Source organism: Triplophysa rosa, linkage group LG7 (genome assembly GCF_024868665.1).
Source record: "Triplophysa rosa linkage group LG7, Trosa_1v2, whole genome shotgun sequence".
Lineage (NCBI taxonomy): Eukaryota > Metazoa > Chordata > Actinopteri > Cypriniformes > Nemacheilidae > Triplophysa > Triplophysa rosa.
The window spans coordinates 2,499,939-2,515,376 of NC_079896.1; the positions used below are offsets into that span (position 1 = coordinate 2,499,939).

A 15,438-nucleotide genomic window follows, 5' to 3' on the forward strand; every position below is an offset into this window, starting at 1 on the left:
TGAATGGTTGAAGAACTGCAGGGTGCTGACGGCATATTACATCATCGGCATGAAGAATAGAGCCAATTAACCTTATTTCGTCACAATCGCATGGAAAGTTCATGCTAGTCGTGAGCTGTCCGATGACACATTATGAATATTCAACTTTCTCATGATTTTTTAATTCGGTTCGGTGTATTACTGAGAGTGACACACGCAATAAAATCTGACTCATTTTTACATTTACATTTAGTCATTTAGCAGACGCTTTTATCCAAAGCGACTTACAGATGAGGGAAACAACGGAAGCAATTGGAACAACATAAGTACAACAAAAAGCATAAGTGCAATAAAACTGGTCTCATATAGCCTATCACAGTATACAGAGCTAAGGTTTTTTAGAAAAGTAGAAGAGCTAGAAGTCAGAACTGATCGGTCAGGTGTTGACAGAAGAGATGTAAATTCATTTACGTGCGTGTTTATTTACCACAATGTTGATACAATTCAAGTCTCTGACAACACATGCATGAGTTAACAGTTTTTGTCATCCGTTAGACTGAAATGTGCCGGACCCAGGCCAGCGGATCAATAAATATTCATTTCTCTAATAATCACTTACAAGCCCCTCAGTGATCGTCAATTCAGGCACTTGGAACGAAAAATTCAGATCACAAATCAAAACAAGAAAAACAAGATGCATTATCTCTGTGATTTCAGAAATTATGTTTTTTATTGCCTTCGATAACGCTTCATCTTTCATTGTTTTTGACTTGTGACAGAACGTGATGCGTTTATAACAAAGTGAACCACAGAATAACTCCAGGTGAGTTGCGTAACTTTAAATTAGCACAAAATAATGACATCATCTCTGATAAACAAGTCCTTTACATTTGCCCTCTGCAGATGTTGTGTGCGTTTCAGTGCCCGATCATGCCGTGTGATTTAAAGAGCATCAGCTGGGCGACGCAGGACAGTTTGTGTTTCTCTGCATCAGACGTTGAGCTCACAGACGTCTTCTGCGTGCTGAACGTTCTCCCGTGTGGGACCCCAGGGCCTCCATCAGTCGGCTGCTGTGGTACCACCCATCCGCTCAGTATCGCTCACGGGCAGTTCGGCTCATGGTGAGAGGCAGGGTGACGGATGACAGCGACGACACCTCCCAGTACAGACTGCGTGAGAGGAACAGGCGGTACAGCACCACCACTGAGATACACTGACACAGAATCACGCCTATCGTAATGACCTGCACACACACACACACACACACAGCAGGAGGGTGAGATGGTTAAAGTGGGCGGAGCTCTAATGGATGCAGATTAGTAGTTCACTCTCTTACCTTTTCCCTCTGATGTTCGTTGAGTGTTAATGAAAACAGAGCCAGGACCGGCTGACACAGGAACCACAAAAAACAGCCCTGAAACCAAAAAACCCAACGGTTTACTGGCTGATCATTTGCAGGATACCAAAATTATATCAGCTACTGAAAAACTTGTGCAGTACAGTGCAGTGTTCATTCACAATAGACAAAAAGAAAAGGGAAAAACATACAGTTTTAACGAAAATTATTACTAAGAAATAAATCCTATCTGTATCTTCATAAATATATGAACTGCTATTTAGTTCTACCAGTTCTGACCAAGGTTATTTTAGTTTACTAAAATTAAAACTTTGAAAACGTTCCTGTTCATTGAAATCAAATCAAATATTGACCTAAAAATTATTGGAAAAACTTAACTCAAGGAAAAATTGAAATGTTGCCTCAAAAATAAACTGAAGTAAGTTTAAAGCAGTAAAATTATAAGAATAAACAAAAACTAAAATAAAAAATAATCTTATATAGCAACATTAAAAATATACCAATAAATTAATGACAACAGCATATACCAAAATTGCAAAACTTTCACTAAAATTTAAATAATAAGTTAATTTAAAATATTAATAAAACTAAAATCAAAACTATAATAACTCTGGTTCTGACAAATATTTAAGTGATCATTTTATTGGGTTATGACGATAAACTTAGCTTACCATTTGATACAATACATAATATTGGGTTCACGATACAATAGTATTATGATATTTTAAACTAAGTTAAAAAGATTAAAAGATCGATTTCCAAAACAATAACAGTTTTTACTAACAGTTTTGTTGTACTTACAAACTGTTAGAGAATTGGCAAAAAAAAATTATATTCTATTTTTTATTGATTTGTTTTTATTAAAAAATATATGCATACAGTATATACATAAATGTATGAATAAAAAAGAAATAAGAACAAAAAATAAAATAAAAAAACAGAAACAGATACAGTTAGTGAAAAGTGGTATAACAGTGGTATGTCATAGTCATAGTGTTGCATTAAAGAAAGAGGGGGAGAAAATACTAAAATTACATAATTGCAGAAAAAAGAGAGAAGTAAAGCCCGGTTTTGACGAATGGTCAGAAATATGGTCATACAATTTTTAAAGCATGTCCATTCAGAATGGCGAGAATGGGCACAATTTAAGGTTTAATTGTATGAATTAAATTTTACTGTGTGTAAATTAATAAAAATTGAATAGGTCCGTCACTGAAAATTAAAACTTAATAGTAACATAAAAATAAAATTAAGATAATTAATTAAGAGAGAACTTCTTAAAAAACAGAAAAACATGATACATATTGTCACGGCACGTTTTGGCAGTTTAACCAATAAAGGGACAGTTCACCCAAAAATGATCATTCTTTCATCATTTACTCACCCGTAGATTGATCCAAACCTGTATAAATGTCTTTGTTCTTCTAAACTCAAGGAAGATATCTGGAAGAATGTCAGTAACCAAACAGATCTCATCAGATCCCCATTGACTTCCATAGTATTACTTTTTCCTACTATGGCAGTAAATGGGGGATGAGATCTGTTTGGTTACTGACATTCTTTCAAATATCTTCCTTTGAGTTCAGCAGAACAAAGACATTTATACAGGTTTGGAACAGCCTGAGGGTGAGTAAACGATGACAGAGTGATCATTTTTGGGTGAACTATCCCTTTAAAAATGTTAATAGTGTAAAAAAATTCATATGATACTTTTTTTGTATGACAATGTTGTTACACACGTTTATTAAAGTAACCAAATCTTTAAGAAGTGGGATTGTCTTAATTTGGTAATAACATTTAGTTCTTTACTGAATAAACAAACAGATGGAGAAAGCACGTGGCAGTATGCATCAGACGGTCTGTGAGCGTTACCTTGGCAAAGCTGAGATAGAAATCTCTCTTGAGCGTGCTTCTCTCTGCCGAGACGATCTGATAAAGAACTGACGCCAGAAACAGAGCGAGCGCCACTCGCAGAACCATCAGGAGCCGCCCGGCGATACTGCGATGCGCGTGAAAACTGTGATGCTCTGTGTCCTCAAACTGCTCCCAGATCAGTAATGCCCCCTACACAAAACACACACACGTGTCATGCTAGTGTCAGGCTAAAGTAAAACCACGAGAGTATCTGGATCGAACGGAGACTGTGATGGAGAGGCAAACGTTACAGATTGCAGCTTTTAGAAAGTACGTTTTGTTTTCATGTTGACTTTGTAGTGTTCTTTTTAGCTTTCATGCTGGAATTTCTCATTTTGTTTCGTGCTGTCACCTTTGACTTCTTACTGTGACTTCTTACTGTTTCTTAGCACCCGTGTGTTGAGTGGATCCTCAGCTGCGAGGATGGAGACTGACCTGTGTGATGACAGTCGCCAGCGCTACACCCGTGGAGGCAGGAGACGAATCCCACTGCAGCGGTTTACTCAGAGACTTCCTGCTGCGACTCAGAGACCAGCCCACACACAGACTCAACAACATGTAGACCATCTGAACCTGAGCGATCATGTCACACACTAACACACGCATAAATAAGCAAGCGTTCAGAGATGACGTCACAGATGTTTGTGAGACATAAAGAGAAGAAATGCACACTCACACTCCGCCAGGCTGCCCGTCAGAGGCGTCCCCACCCCATCTCTAGCGTACCTGGGGGGCAGACACACGTGACATCCCATAATAATGTTGATGATGAAAACTGATCGTTTGATATTGATGTGTCTCACCGGGCCACGTGGATGTAGTTGAGCAGCACGGACGTCCCCTGCAGAAGCAGCGCCGTGGACAAAACCTTCAGCACGGTGTGCATGGGGCCGCCTTTACTCAACGCCTGCCACAGCGGCTGTACGTAGATGCACGACGCCACGAAATACGCCAAGACCGAAATGAAGTAGAAACTGTGCAGACCTGTAATGACGAATGCAATCATCCTGCTAGCTGTTTCTGACGAACACTGAACACTGACGAAACAAAACCGAATTTGTAAGACGCAGATTGAAAGTGCGACACGTGGTCTCACCGGCCTCCTCAGCGCTGAAGTGGTCCAGCGGGTTTCCCGCAGCATCTGGATTCAGCAGGGTGATCTGGAAGTGTACGTCCTCCAGCTGTGCGTCCATCTGCCCCTCCTGACAGGTGTAGCGGTCCGTGTACATCACGTGCCACAGCAGCTGTGAACCGGACTGCTGGGAAATCGTCTGGTTCTGCTCTTCTTTCCTCACTGGAACTAAGATGTACACATAACAGTATTAATTCATACACACACCGGTTGTTATATAACCAAAAATATGGCAAGTTATTTGAGTACATCTGAAAAGATAGCGACAGAGAGAGAGAGAGAGAGAGAGAGAGAGAGAGAGTAAGTGATCTCACTGGAGATGTGCGCAGATGAAACTCTCTCCAGACAGCTGAGATTCTCAAAAGCCTGGAGCCCTTGAAACACCAACAGTCTGGCCTCCTTCTGCACAGCCATGTCGACATTATCCACACGATACACCAGCAGTCCATTATCACCTGAACAAGAGTCACGTGATTATCATAGAGATACTGTACGTGTGTCATACAGTGTATTACAGTCAACAGCAATCACAGTCCTGCATTCCGCCTTCTCGTTTAAATCTTTCAGACATGCAAGTGCAAAAAAGCCATTAATATATACGTACATATGTTTTGAGAATTAAACGTACCATGATAAAGAAATCTTGTGATATATTGCCCGTTGTTTTCTCTCGCCGCGTCACTCCGGAAAACTCCAGAAACTGTTTTTGCATTTGCAGGACATGAAGAGAACAAAAGCGCGATGAGGTTTATAACAAACAGAAGCATGTTTTCATTTCAACGCAAGCTGATTTTCTTCATTCGCTGTAATGAATGAGGCCGATACGGCAGCGTCCTCCTACAGAATGATTGACTTATGTTACAAACCAATCAAATGGCGATATTTCTGTCAAGCGCAGTTAAGTAACCAATGAGAGCTCGTCAAAGGCGGGACACTGACAGCTGGGCTCATACGTGTCAGCGCTGCCGCAAAGTGATGCAGAATTGTCGTGAAGAGACTGTGTTGCTGGAGTTTGACACGCTCGTGCGACGTGTCTACAATGATTTTGCAGAGACACGAGAGTTCATTTCATAAAGAGATGTGATTAGATTGTCGTGTGAGACTCTGATCAGTGATGTTGAGTGTCGAGGAGTCTCATACTGTGCTCGTGACTGGAGGAGCGGGATTCATGTGAGTGTTTTACTGTTTCACTTTAAACCAGTGTAAAGATGTCACAACGTATAAGACTTGAATTATTGTGACACTTTATCAAACATTAATGGATCATTTCCTTAGTTAATGTCCTGGTGGACACCTGTGGTTACTTTGCTATCCCACATGAAAAGTACTGTAGTTTAGTATTTACTTTAATAAACAAATAAAAGTCCTAGATAACTTCAAAGTTTAGCATCATAATTTAATACAGCTTATCAATTAGGTATAATTAATATTATAGATTACTGTAGTGATAACAAAGCGTAGTAATTACTATAATGTATTATAGTTTACTATAGTATTTTTGACACTCAGTTACTAATGTTCTGGTGTACATGTTCATGCAGTTCATTGTACCAATTCTACCTTGTTTTTATGAACACACTTTTATTTATTTTTTGGAACAAATGCAGAAAAGCATCTTGAATACATTGTTTTTTGTCTCTCTACCCTTCTCCATATCACTAGATATACAAACAAATGTATACAAATATTAAATCTGATTTGTAATATATAGGACAGTTCTGAAAAAAGCATTATAATATATACAGTTCTGAACACTTGTGTAGTATTATAATCTGAGTAAAACCTGTGGCATAGTAAGGAACAGTTACCATTTCAAATCCATTGTGAGTCGTATTTAAAGTTATCACATCATCTCAATTAGGTGTAATTACATTTTAACACTGTGTCTGACATCTCTTACTTTACATACTATATAGTAAGGAAAAATCAGTATTGGTAATAAATAATATGTTAAAAACCTCAGTATGTAAAGAAACAAATATGTCAGAAATACCCAGATGGTCTACAGCTATAGCTGATTATAAAAGTAATTGTAAACATAACATACCATAACAGGTCATGTTATTAACGTGTAAGTGTTTCTTGCTTTGTTGTTACTGTATGATGTTTAATCATGTTGCATTTTTTCTTTTCAGTGGATCTCATTTAATCCTTACTTTGGCTGCAAGATACCCGCACTGGAAAATCATCAATCTTGATAATGTAAGTGCTTTTTGTTCATTAACTTACATCAGCATGTTACTCACTTTTATTAGAAAGAGTAATGGAGACTCATTGTTTGACATGCTTTTTTTTCTTCTTCAGTTGGACTACTGCTCCAGTCTGAAGAGCCTCAAGTGTTTGGAGGGCACTAGCACTTATAGATTCATTCTGGTACAGATCGCTGCCTAGTTATTATTATAAGTTATTATTAGTCTGGCTGAGCCATTCATTTTTGTTTCTTAGGGAGATGTATGTGACCGATTTTTCATAGAGCACCTCTTTTCAACTGAAGACATCAGTGTTGTCTTCCATTGTGCTGCTCAGACTCATGTCGGTGAGCAAGGCCTTCAGAACCTAATTGAATAACTCAGAGGAACATGTTTCTCACTAATGTGTTTTCACTTGTGCTTCAGAGAGTTCTTTCGCATGTCCATCACGGTTCATGCGCGTGAACGCGGATGGAACCGATGTGCTGGTCCGAGCGGCATTCCAGGCGCGAGTCAGGCGATTCATCTTTGTGAGCACCGATGAAGTGTATGGCCAAAGTTTAAAACAGGTCTCCAGCTAGTCTGAACAAACATTTGAACCACAGCATGATAATTCTAGTCCTTCCTGTTTAATCTATTTTAATTTCACATCTGTGTGAACTCCTGTAATATGGTTGTTGTTTCACACCAGCTGTTTGATGAAACGAGTCCACAAAGACCAACCAATCCGTACTCGTCTGCTAAAGCTGCGGCAGAGAATATTGTCATGTCTTACTGGAGGAAGCACAAGGTATATAATATTATTGTACTTGATATATTTATCAGGTAGTAAAAGCAGCCTGCAGTAAGTCTTTTTAGGTAAACATTTCATCCTTGAATCTAAGAAAAAATAAGAAAACACATTTTATTTTATGAAAACAAAGCTTTTTTTTAGATATTGTAGATTTGTGCCTCTCAGTAACATAATGTAGAAAATTTGTCTTTTCTTTTTGTATTTGTACATTTGTATATTTCTGGCTGGTGAGTGTTGTAACTGTAATATAAATATTTTAATAAGCATGACTTTAAGTAAATACGAAATACTGCTAACAAATAATAAGCAGTTATATGAAAATATTCATGTTTAATGTTATTAATATTATTAAATGCAAATAATTAATAATTACATTTAACATTGTTAATTATATGTTTTTTTCCCATTTGGGATTCTTTCCTTACTTTAACTTCCTTTAAATTTAGTTACATTTATTTAACTTTTCCTTTAAATTTAACTCGACAAGAATTGGGAGGAAATAGGCTTATTTGTCACTAATCTTTGTAATGAGACATGTATATTTTCTCACTACAGTTTCCTGTTATTATAACAAGAAGCAGTAATGTATACGGACCTCGGCAGTACCAAGAGAAGGTACGTGAGGAGTGATTCTACACTCCATACAGATGTTTGGGAAATATTTTATTAAGAAATGTTTGTGCCTCTTTTACAGGTCATTCCTAAATTCCTGTCTCTCATACAACACGACCAAAAATGGTAAAGTGCTACATTGCCTATAATTATTATTAAACTACATTTATTCTTCACAAATCAAGCATCTGTCTCTCATACAGCACTGTTGAGGGCACGGGCCTGCAGTCCAGACACTTCCTCTATGTTGATGACCTCACAGAGGCCTTTCTGATCGTGATGGAGAGGGGCGTTCTGGGGGAGATTTACAACATTGGGACCAACTTTGAAATTCCCATCATTCAGCTAGCCAGACAGCTTGTTCAAATGGTAGGAGCACTGTTGTGTTAATAAGGTTAACAAAAAAATGTAATGTTGTTCTGTGCAGATTTACTTATGCACTGTGTGATATCATGTAAATTGGGTTGTTTTTATAATATTGATACATTTATTTTGAAGCGTTATTTTGTACTGTACAACATGACCTGTTTTTATTTCCTTGCAGACAGTGAAGAATGTTTCAAATGAACAACTGGATGATTGGATAGAGTTTGTTGAAGACCGGTGTGTAATGAAATTAAATGAACAGTTTTCATCACATTTAAGAAGAATAATTTGTGACAGATTACAGTTAATGTTTTTTGTACTTTCCAGACCTGTCAGTGAAATGAGATATCCCATGATATCAGATAAATTGCACAGACTCGGGTGGAAATCAAAAGTAATATGGAAAGAAGGAATTCGACGGACAAGTACATTTTCCCAATTTGTTTTGTGATGATAAAAATGTTACATATATGTGTTCTGTGATAAACTGTGATGATGTTTTGTGTTGTCTTCAGTTAAGTGGCAAGAAGAGAATCCAGAGTTTTGGCCGTTGATCCCTAACAGGAAGGAAGAAAACTTGCCGCCAGCTGTTGACATTATTGGATCTGCCAAAACAAATTGATGATGTCTTATGAATATATTTAAAACATCATGTAGTCTGTAAAATATTTTAGTATTATTTTATTGTATTTTTATTGTAATATTTTAACAGATTGTATTTTTTTTAGATTAAGACTGTATATATGCAATTGTACAGCGATTTTAAAATAAAGTGTTGGACTAGTAAGTGAATGTTTAAATTGATTTTTCGAGTTTGGCCACAGGGTTAAATATGACTAAAACAAATTTTAATGCTGGACAAGTATGATTATTCAGGTTCGTTTATGACAATAAATCATTTTATGACATTAAAAATATAACTGGAAACAGATGCATGTGGATCATAAACCAGGAAAATAAATTGAGAAAGATACACGTTATTGTGATTTTTTACTCAGAAAAGTGCCGTATATTTGCGTGAATTTAACTGCAACGTTGCCCTGTCCAATATGGCGGACTTGACGTCGCAGCGACGACCCGGAAGTGACGCTTGAGGCCACGAGCGCACGTGTTTTGAAAGCATGTTGTTGCAGAGGCACGTTTTTTAATGTCTATGCAGCGGTACACGCTTGCAGAGTGTGTTTACGTGAGTGTATAGACACTCGTGTTTTAAAACACGGTTAAAGATTGTATCTGAATAATGAGCGAACACGAGCGCTACCCGCCGCCGAGCTTCATGACGCCGGCGGAACCGTCTGTCCACTGGACTCCGCCGAAATTCGAGGCGGCCAGAGATTGGAACTGGACCCAACCGACACCGGCTGTACCCTGGAGCCACAGCCCCGGTCCATACGGAGGGTTCGGACACCATCATTATTACAACAATCATCAACATGCAGGTACAGACACGCGCTAGAAAAGTTCCAGAAAATACCGCGGTACTGCTGGATTTTTGGGAAGATTGACCATGGCTTTATTATAGTAAACGTAACCATTAACATTGTTTTACTAAAAACATAATTGTTTGACTATGGTTGCTGTAGTGAGACCATGGTAAATTTGGTTGCTATGCTTTTAATACAAAAGTCAGATATATTTATTTGTTTTTAGGTCAACGTCCTCCTCCTCACAGACCTGAGTGGCAGAATCATGGAAACCAGTGGGGCAGAAAGGTGCAAAGAGCTACTTTACCACATTTACCCTGATGTTTACTACGGTCACTTTGAGTCGGTTGTCAGTGTGTATTGTGTGATGTTCTTTTGATCTAAACAGAAGCAGAAGAAAGAGCCAGAATTCAGCCACTTCTGCGACACGTGTGACAGAGCCTTCAAAAATCAAGACAAGTATGATGAACATATTTCACAGCATGTGAAGGTAAATCCAATAACCTCAATATTATAGTAATGTTGAAAAACGCTACAGTATCTAGACATTTTTACTGTAGTTTAAAAACGGAGAACAATTATGCTGTGTGATCTGATTGGGCGATGTTCTCTTTGCAGTGTTCTGTTGAGGGCTGTCATTTTAACGCACATGAGAAACTGGTAAAGATTCACTGGAAAAACGTAAGTCTCATATCTATCCATCCATCACAAGCTCATGGCTCAGTTTTGAAAATGTTAACGTGATTTAAAGGTAAATAACAAATCCAGTGTATTTCTTCTGACTGATTCTTGTCCTGCAGAATCACGCTCCAGGTGCCAAGAGAATAAAACTGGACACACCAGAAGAGATCGCAAGATGGAGGGAGGAGAGGCGCAAGTACGATTTACCTCTGTCTTTAGTTAAAAAAAATAGACCAGTCTGTCATCAGGGAAGCATTTAATACAGTTTTTAATTCGTGCAGGAACTACCCTACGTTGAGTAACATAGAGAAGAAAGTAAAGATGATGGAAGTGAAGGAGCAGAGAGGAGATGTTCTGGAGACGGCACAGTTTGGGTTTGTTTGTGACTGAATTGTGTTTACAGTTTAAACGGGAATCTTTCTAGACACAGAGTATTCATATATTTTCTGTCCTCAGTCGGATGAAGAACCGTGGCAGAGGTCGAGGCTGCGGAAGGTGGAGTGAATGTGCCGGTGAAAGAATTGAACCCGTGACCTCAGAGACGGACCAGCCCATGTCACTTAAGCGGCCGAATCAGGATGGAGACCCTCTTGGAGCTCTAGCAAACAATGACCCGGGTCAGCAAGATCATTCATGCAAGAACTATTGATTACGTGAAAAGAGTGTGTCATAAAAATACATCACAGAACGATCTTTTTTTTCTGTCAGGGTCTGATAATGAAGAGTCCGTTCAACAGAAGCAGGCTGGACTCTCGGTTACCCCCAGAAATGTGACGTCTGCCCTGGGATCACTCATGTCTAGTTACGGGGATGACATGACCACCAGCGACAGTGAAGGAGATACAGATGGTTAGTACTTAAAACCCTTTAACCTGAGTTTATAATCCTCCAACCCTGAATATGAAAATGTTATAATGTCTTTTATGTAGCTGGATTTTATTAGCAGGACAAAAGTGGTGGATTTGATTTTGTGAGCATTTGCCATAATATAAATGTAGTGTTGATAAGTTAAAGTTAAATAATACCGAAGGCTTTTTGCGCAGGTGAACAGCAATCAGTTTTTTAAAACGGGACAAGCTTAACCTCAAGACCTGCTTTTGTTTTTTTCTTTGATAACTACTAATAGTCATTTCCGTCTCAGATTCTCCTTTGTTACGAGCGTCTCGGGCTGTGGAGGAGAATAAGACGCTACTGGTGGCTCATCCCGTTCCTGTTCAGAACAGCTCTGTACATCACCCAGAGAAACCTGCAGACAGCCCACAACAATCCCATCATGCCCCGGCCGGAAGAGGTCAAGGGGGTCGCGGGCCTCAGAGGGGCAAGGGTCAGAGAGGAGGTCACAATCACCTTAGCGAATCACATAAGCCAACGCTGCTCGAGATGGTGAGCGAGACGATATTAACAATTGTAACTTTTGTGAAATCTGTTTGTTATATCATTATTTTACGCAATAATATTTGAAGAGTTTGGTTCCAAAACGCTATAAAGCCATGTTGATTAATTTGAGTAAAAATGCGTTTTCTTCACAAAGAAAGTGGCAAGATGAAAACCACTATTTTCTGTTTCAAAGTTTCACATAGCATCTTTAGGTTCTAGTAACAAAAAAATTCAAATCCAGATTTTGATTTTAAAAGATTTATTATAAAAACTGAACATTTCCCCCCAAAATGCAATAAATCCATAACAATTTTTTTTCAAAATGCAATAAATCCATTGAATCAATATAAAAGTTATTTTTCATATCGAAACTGTTGAAAATACACAAAGTGAGTTGATCCACATATGACAGCCTCTGAACTCGATACAATACTAATCTTACATACAGGCACTGGACTAAAAACACATTCAATCAGTCATCGCTCCTAAAATGAATTCAACGGCTCATCTTTTTAATGCTATAAATTACTGCCTCGTCTTCTTAATCTCCTCACGTAAATGATTAGATTTCGATGGTTTACGTTTCTTCCCCACTGCAGAAACCAGCACAGGTTCATCAATGCCGTCAAAATTATTCATTTTTTTGTTTGTTTGTTGAACACAAAGTAGATCAGGGAAACTAGGAGCCGACAGTATTCAGAGCGCCGCCATTACTGTTTACCGTGCGTGGAATGCTGTGCTGTGATTGGTTGAGCGGATACATCGCATTCTGCAGAGAAGTGAGACTGGCGTATATTGCGGTTTGGGTAAAAAGGGAGAAAACATGACAGAATAACACGGCGGATATCGCATTTTGCGTCAAATTAAAAACTGACTTTAAAATACCGACCTGATACAATACTGATTTTGGCGGAAGATCTTTTTTTTTAATGGCGTTTATCGCGTTTTGGAACCAAACTCTTCATTTCATCGCGTGTTTTTAATGTTATTCCAAATGTATTTGGCAGTTATTGGCTCCCGACATTCGCCATGAGAGGAATGTTATTCTTCAGTGCGTTCGATACATCGTCCGGAAGGGATTCTTCGGTTTGGCTGGCAAAGACAGTAATGAAATCGCAACTGTGAGTACAGATGACTCTGCGTGTGAAGACGCCTCAGCGTGCAACACCAGAGAGGACGGAGAACGCTCGGGTGCCACCAGCCAATCACAGGAGGAGCTGAATGAAACGGGATCTCCAGCAGCCTCAGATGAATCCGTTTCGAGTCTGGACGCAGCCAAGCAGCCCAGCGTGTTTCTGCAGCTGTTCGCTCACAGTTTAGTGTGCGAGGAGCCTGCTGACGGTCCACAAGACCTTTCTAAAGCATCAGCGATAGATCTGAACACATCCACAGAGGCGGAAGACAGGCAGAGGTATCAGAAGTGTTCAATGATAGACACTGTCGACCAGTAATGACATAAGTGTGCTCATTCATACCGTAAGATGGTCAGCGGGATCTGAAACCCATAAAGGCATTTGTGCAACATTACTAATCCTTTGTTTGCATAGAATAATTGGACCTGTCGAATAGAATGACAGATTAAAACGAGTTTGGCATCGATTGGTTTTGCCCTTTAATTTTTATTGGTTATTGGTGCTTTTTCTGCCTTTACAATCTGACAGTGTTTGTGTGGAAGTGATGGATCTGCGTGGACGTGTGTATGTTCAGCTGGATCTCTGAATTTGAGTTCGTCATGTTCGTGAAGGTGGAGATGCTGGAAGCTCCTCGGCTGTTTCTTGTGCTTTAAAGTTGAAGTCCAGCTGGTGTCTTTTATAAAGAATAACACGATGCCCTGTCTCACCCATCAGTTCTGAATTCTCCAGATCTTCTCATGTGATGAGTGGAGACGTCCACACCATCCTTATCTTGACAACGGTTGTCACATCTTTGAACTTGTGTCCTTTCTTCTGTGAGCTACATGCAAATCCTAAAGTGCCTATTTATTATGAAATCTTATTTTTTCAGTCTAAATACATAAAAAAAATAAACACAATAATCATTCCTGCATTTATTTCCTATTTAAAGCTGACGTAAAGCTCTAAGGTGTGCTGTCTTTTGAGGATTGGAGTTTGTGACAGAAATCATGTGTTGAAAACACAAAACATGTATTTGTTGGCGTCTAAATATGAATTTTCTTTATCTGTGGCTCTTTGGCAATCAATAAACCTGTCTATTTATGCCAGACACCATTATCTCGGATTTCTGAAGCATACCACTAGTTTGAGACTCAGTTATATTATAATATGAAACCAGATCAATTGAAGAATCAATGTTAACTTCCGTGTAAGCATAGATACGTGGTGCCCTGAGAACTTAACTGGTAACATGAAAGTGTTTAAGCAGAAGTGCTTATTGTCGACAGTCATGGGTAGCAGTCGCACGCAAGTTTAACATTAAACTCATTGAGAAATACACATCTCATTACTGATCACTATTAGTTCTTTTCATTGTATAAAGTATTTCTATAGTGTTTTGAAATTCTTTCATCCTTGATGTGTTCCACTATTGCTACAGACATGAAGTATCATCATGTGCCTTGTTTGGTGTGTTTATACAATTTTGGGGGAAGTGAACTTATGGTGTATTTTGCGAGCATTATCTGGTATAGAGGAATGTATTTTCTTTGTAGGTCACTGCGTTTGATTGGTCAAATTCTTTGACTGTTGCTTCTCAATTCTTTCTTCGCTTTTAGATCAGGTAACAGGAAAATAATTATTCAAAAGCTTTGAATCGAATGAATTGTTCATTGTAAGTGTGAAGATGCACAAGCATGCAGATCTGCTGCTGCAATGACAATGTGAACCACTAGATGTCAGTAGTGCATATCGTGATTACATCATGACTTTAAAACTGTATTGTTGTTATAAATTTAGAGACTTCGTATCTGTACTTGTGCAAATCTCACAAAGGGATTGGATCATTGGCCCAACGGTAAGCTATGTTTTGCATTTTAAAAAAGCTTACCCCTTATAGTACCATTTTCGTTTTAATTAATCACATTCCACCCCATTTTATTTAACTGCAATGTGTTATTGCAATTGGTTTTAATCGGTCTTTTAGAGTCTTATTCCAGTAAGGTTAAAAAAGGTTATATTGGTTCCCATTCAACAGAAAACACCCCACCAACACATAACCAGTGGAGACTCGTGGAGAGATCATTAGTTTCCATTAAAATCAACACAACTCCCATAAGAATTGTTCAGTTTCATCAGGTATGACACTGTTCTGCAAGTTTTCTCAGTATTGTAATCCCTCAGACAAAGTGTTTTTAGATCAGGGCGATAAAATGGTTAAGGGGTGAGTTGCCTAACGTATCTGTCCTTTAAAAGTTGGTCCACTGGGACACACACATGCCCAGATGACAGTTATGTATTACACCACACACACTTCTAACGATACCTTAACAGAGGAATTGCTAAAAGTTATTTTACAGTAAAGCAGGCCAATGTCACACTTCACGCGTCACTAATAACTGATGGGTAATCTGTTGCTCATGTGCTTCCACAACATCATAAACTGCATTATAAGTTTTAAAAGAAACTTTTATTTCACAACGCTACGGTTCAAACATTTAG

General features: G+C 38.6%; 3 protein-coding genes across 3 annotated transcripts; 2 read left to right on the forward strand and 1 right to left on the reverse strand.

Moving 5' to 3' along the window:
- Positions 1-193: 193 nt before the first annotated feature.
- Positions 194-5,214, reverse strand: gpr180 (G protein-coupled receptor 180). Its single transcript, XM_057338076.1, has 9 exons — positions 5,011-5,214; positions 4,697-4,837; positions 4,347-4,550; positions 4,054-4,234; positions 3,927-3,976; positions 3,686-3,843; positions 3,209-3,400; positions 1,316-1,393; positions 194-1,222 (listed from the first exon to the last, which is right to left on the reverse strand). The coding sequence occupies exons 1-9, from the start codon at positions 5,147-5,149 to the stop codon at positions 1,070-1,072; spliced, it is 1,296 nt and encodes a 431-aa protein (XP_057194059.1). The 5' UTR covers positions 5,150-5,214; the 3' UTR covers positions 194-1,069.
- Positions 5,215-5,368: 154 nt separating this feature from the next.
- Positions 5,369-9,315, forward strand: LOC130556893 (dTDP-D-glucose 4,6-dehydratase-like). The gene is made up of 12 exons (XM_057338234.1): positions 5,369-5,552; positions 6,518-6,584; positions 6,687-6,755; positions 6,828-6,918; positions 6,998-7,140; positions 7,263-7,361; positions 7,920-7,979; positions 8,059-8,102; positions 8,180-8,345; positions 8,521-8,579; positions 8,670-8,767; positions 8,858-9,315. Exons 1-12 carry the CDS (start codon positions 5,497-5,499, stop codon positions 8,962-8,964), a joined length of 1,059 nt encoding a protein of 352 aa, XP_057194217.1. The 5' UTR covers positions 5,369-5,496; the 3' UTR covers positions 8,965-9,315.
- Positions 9,316-9,444: 129 nt separating this feature from the next.
- nufip1 (nuclear FMR1 interacting protein 1) lies at positions 9,445-14,223 on the forward strand. Its single transcript, XM_057338118.1, has 10 exons — positions 9,445-9,781; positions 9,993-10,054; positions 10,155-10,256; positions 10,385-10,447; positions 10,567-10,643; positions 10,729-10,821; positions 10,904-11,064; positions 11,156-11,296; positions 11,589-11,830; positions 12,832-14,223. Exons 1-10 carry the CDS (start codon positions 9,583-9,585, stop codon positions 13,273-13,275), a joined length of 1,584 nt encoding a protein of 527 aa, XP_057194101.1. The 5' UTR covers positions 9,445-9,582; the 3' UTR covers positions 13,276-14,223.
- The last annotated feature ends 1,215 nt before the right edge of the window (positions 14,224-15,438 follow it).

Coding starts and splice junctions, on each gene's coding strand:
- LOC130556893 (XM_057338234.1), top strand. CDS start 5,497: ATGTTGAGTGTCGAGGAGTCTCATACTGTGCTCGTGACTGGAGGAGCG. Junction 7,141..7,262: donor ATGGCCAAAGTTTAAAACAG/GTCTCCAGCTAG, acceptor GTTTCACACCAG/CTGTTTGATGAAACGAGTCC. Junction 7,980..8,058: donor CTCGGCAGTACCAAGAGAAG/GTACGTGAGGAG, acceptor CCTCTTTTACAG/GTCATTCCTAAATTCCTGTC.
- nufip1 (XM_057338118.1), top strand. CDS start 9,583: ATGAGCGAACACGAGCGCTACCCGCCGCCGAGCTTCATGACGCCGGCG. Junction 10,448..10,566: donor TAAAGATTCACTGGAAAAAC/GTAAGTCTCATA, acceptor CTTGTCCTGCAG/AATCACGCTCCAGGTGCCAA. Junction 10,822..10,903: donor CTGGAGACGGCACAGTTTGG/GTTTGTTTGTGA, acceptor TTCTGTCCTCAG/TCGGATGAAGAACCGTGGCA.
- gpr180 (XM_057338076.1), bottom strand. CDS start 5,149: ATGCTTCTGTTTGTTATAAACCTCATCGCGCTTTTGTTCTCTTCATGT. Junction 4,551..4,696: donor TTCATCTGCGCACATCTCCA/GTGAGATCACTT, acceptor TGTACATCTTAG/TTCCAGTGAGGAAAGAAGAG. Junction 3,844..3,926: donor GACGGGCAGCCTGGCGGAGT/GTGAGTGTGCAT, acceptor TGCGTGTGTTAG/TGTGTGACATGATCGCTCAG.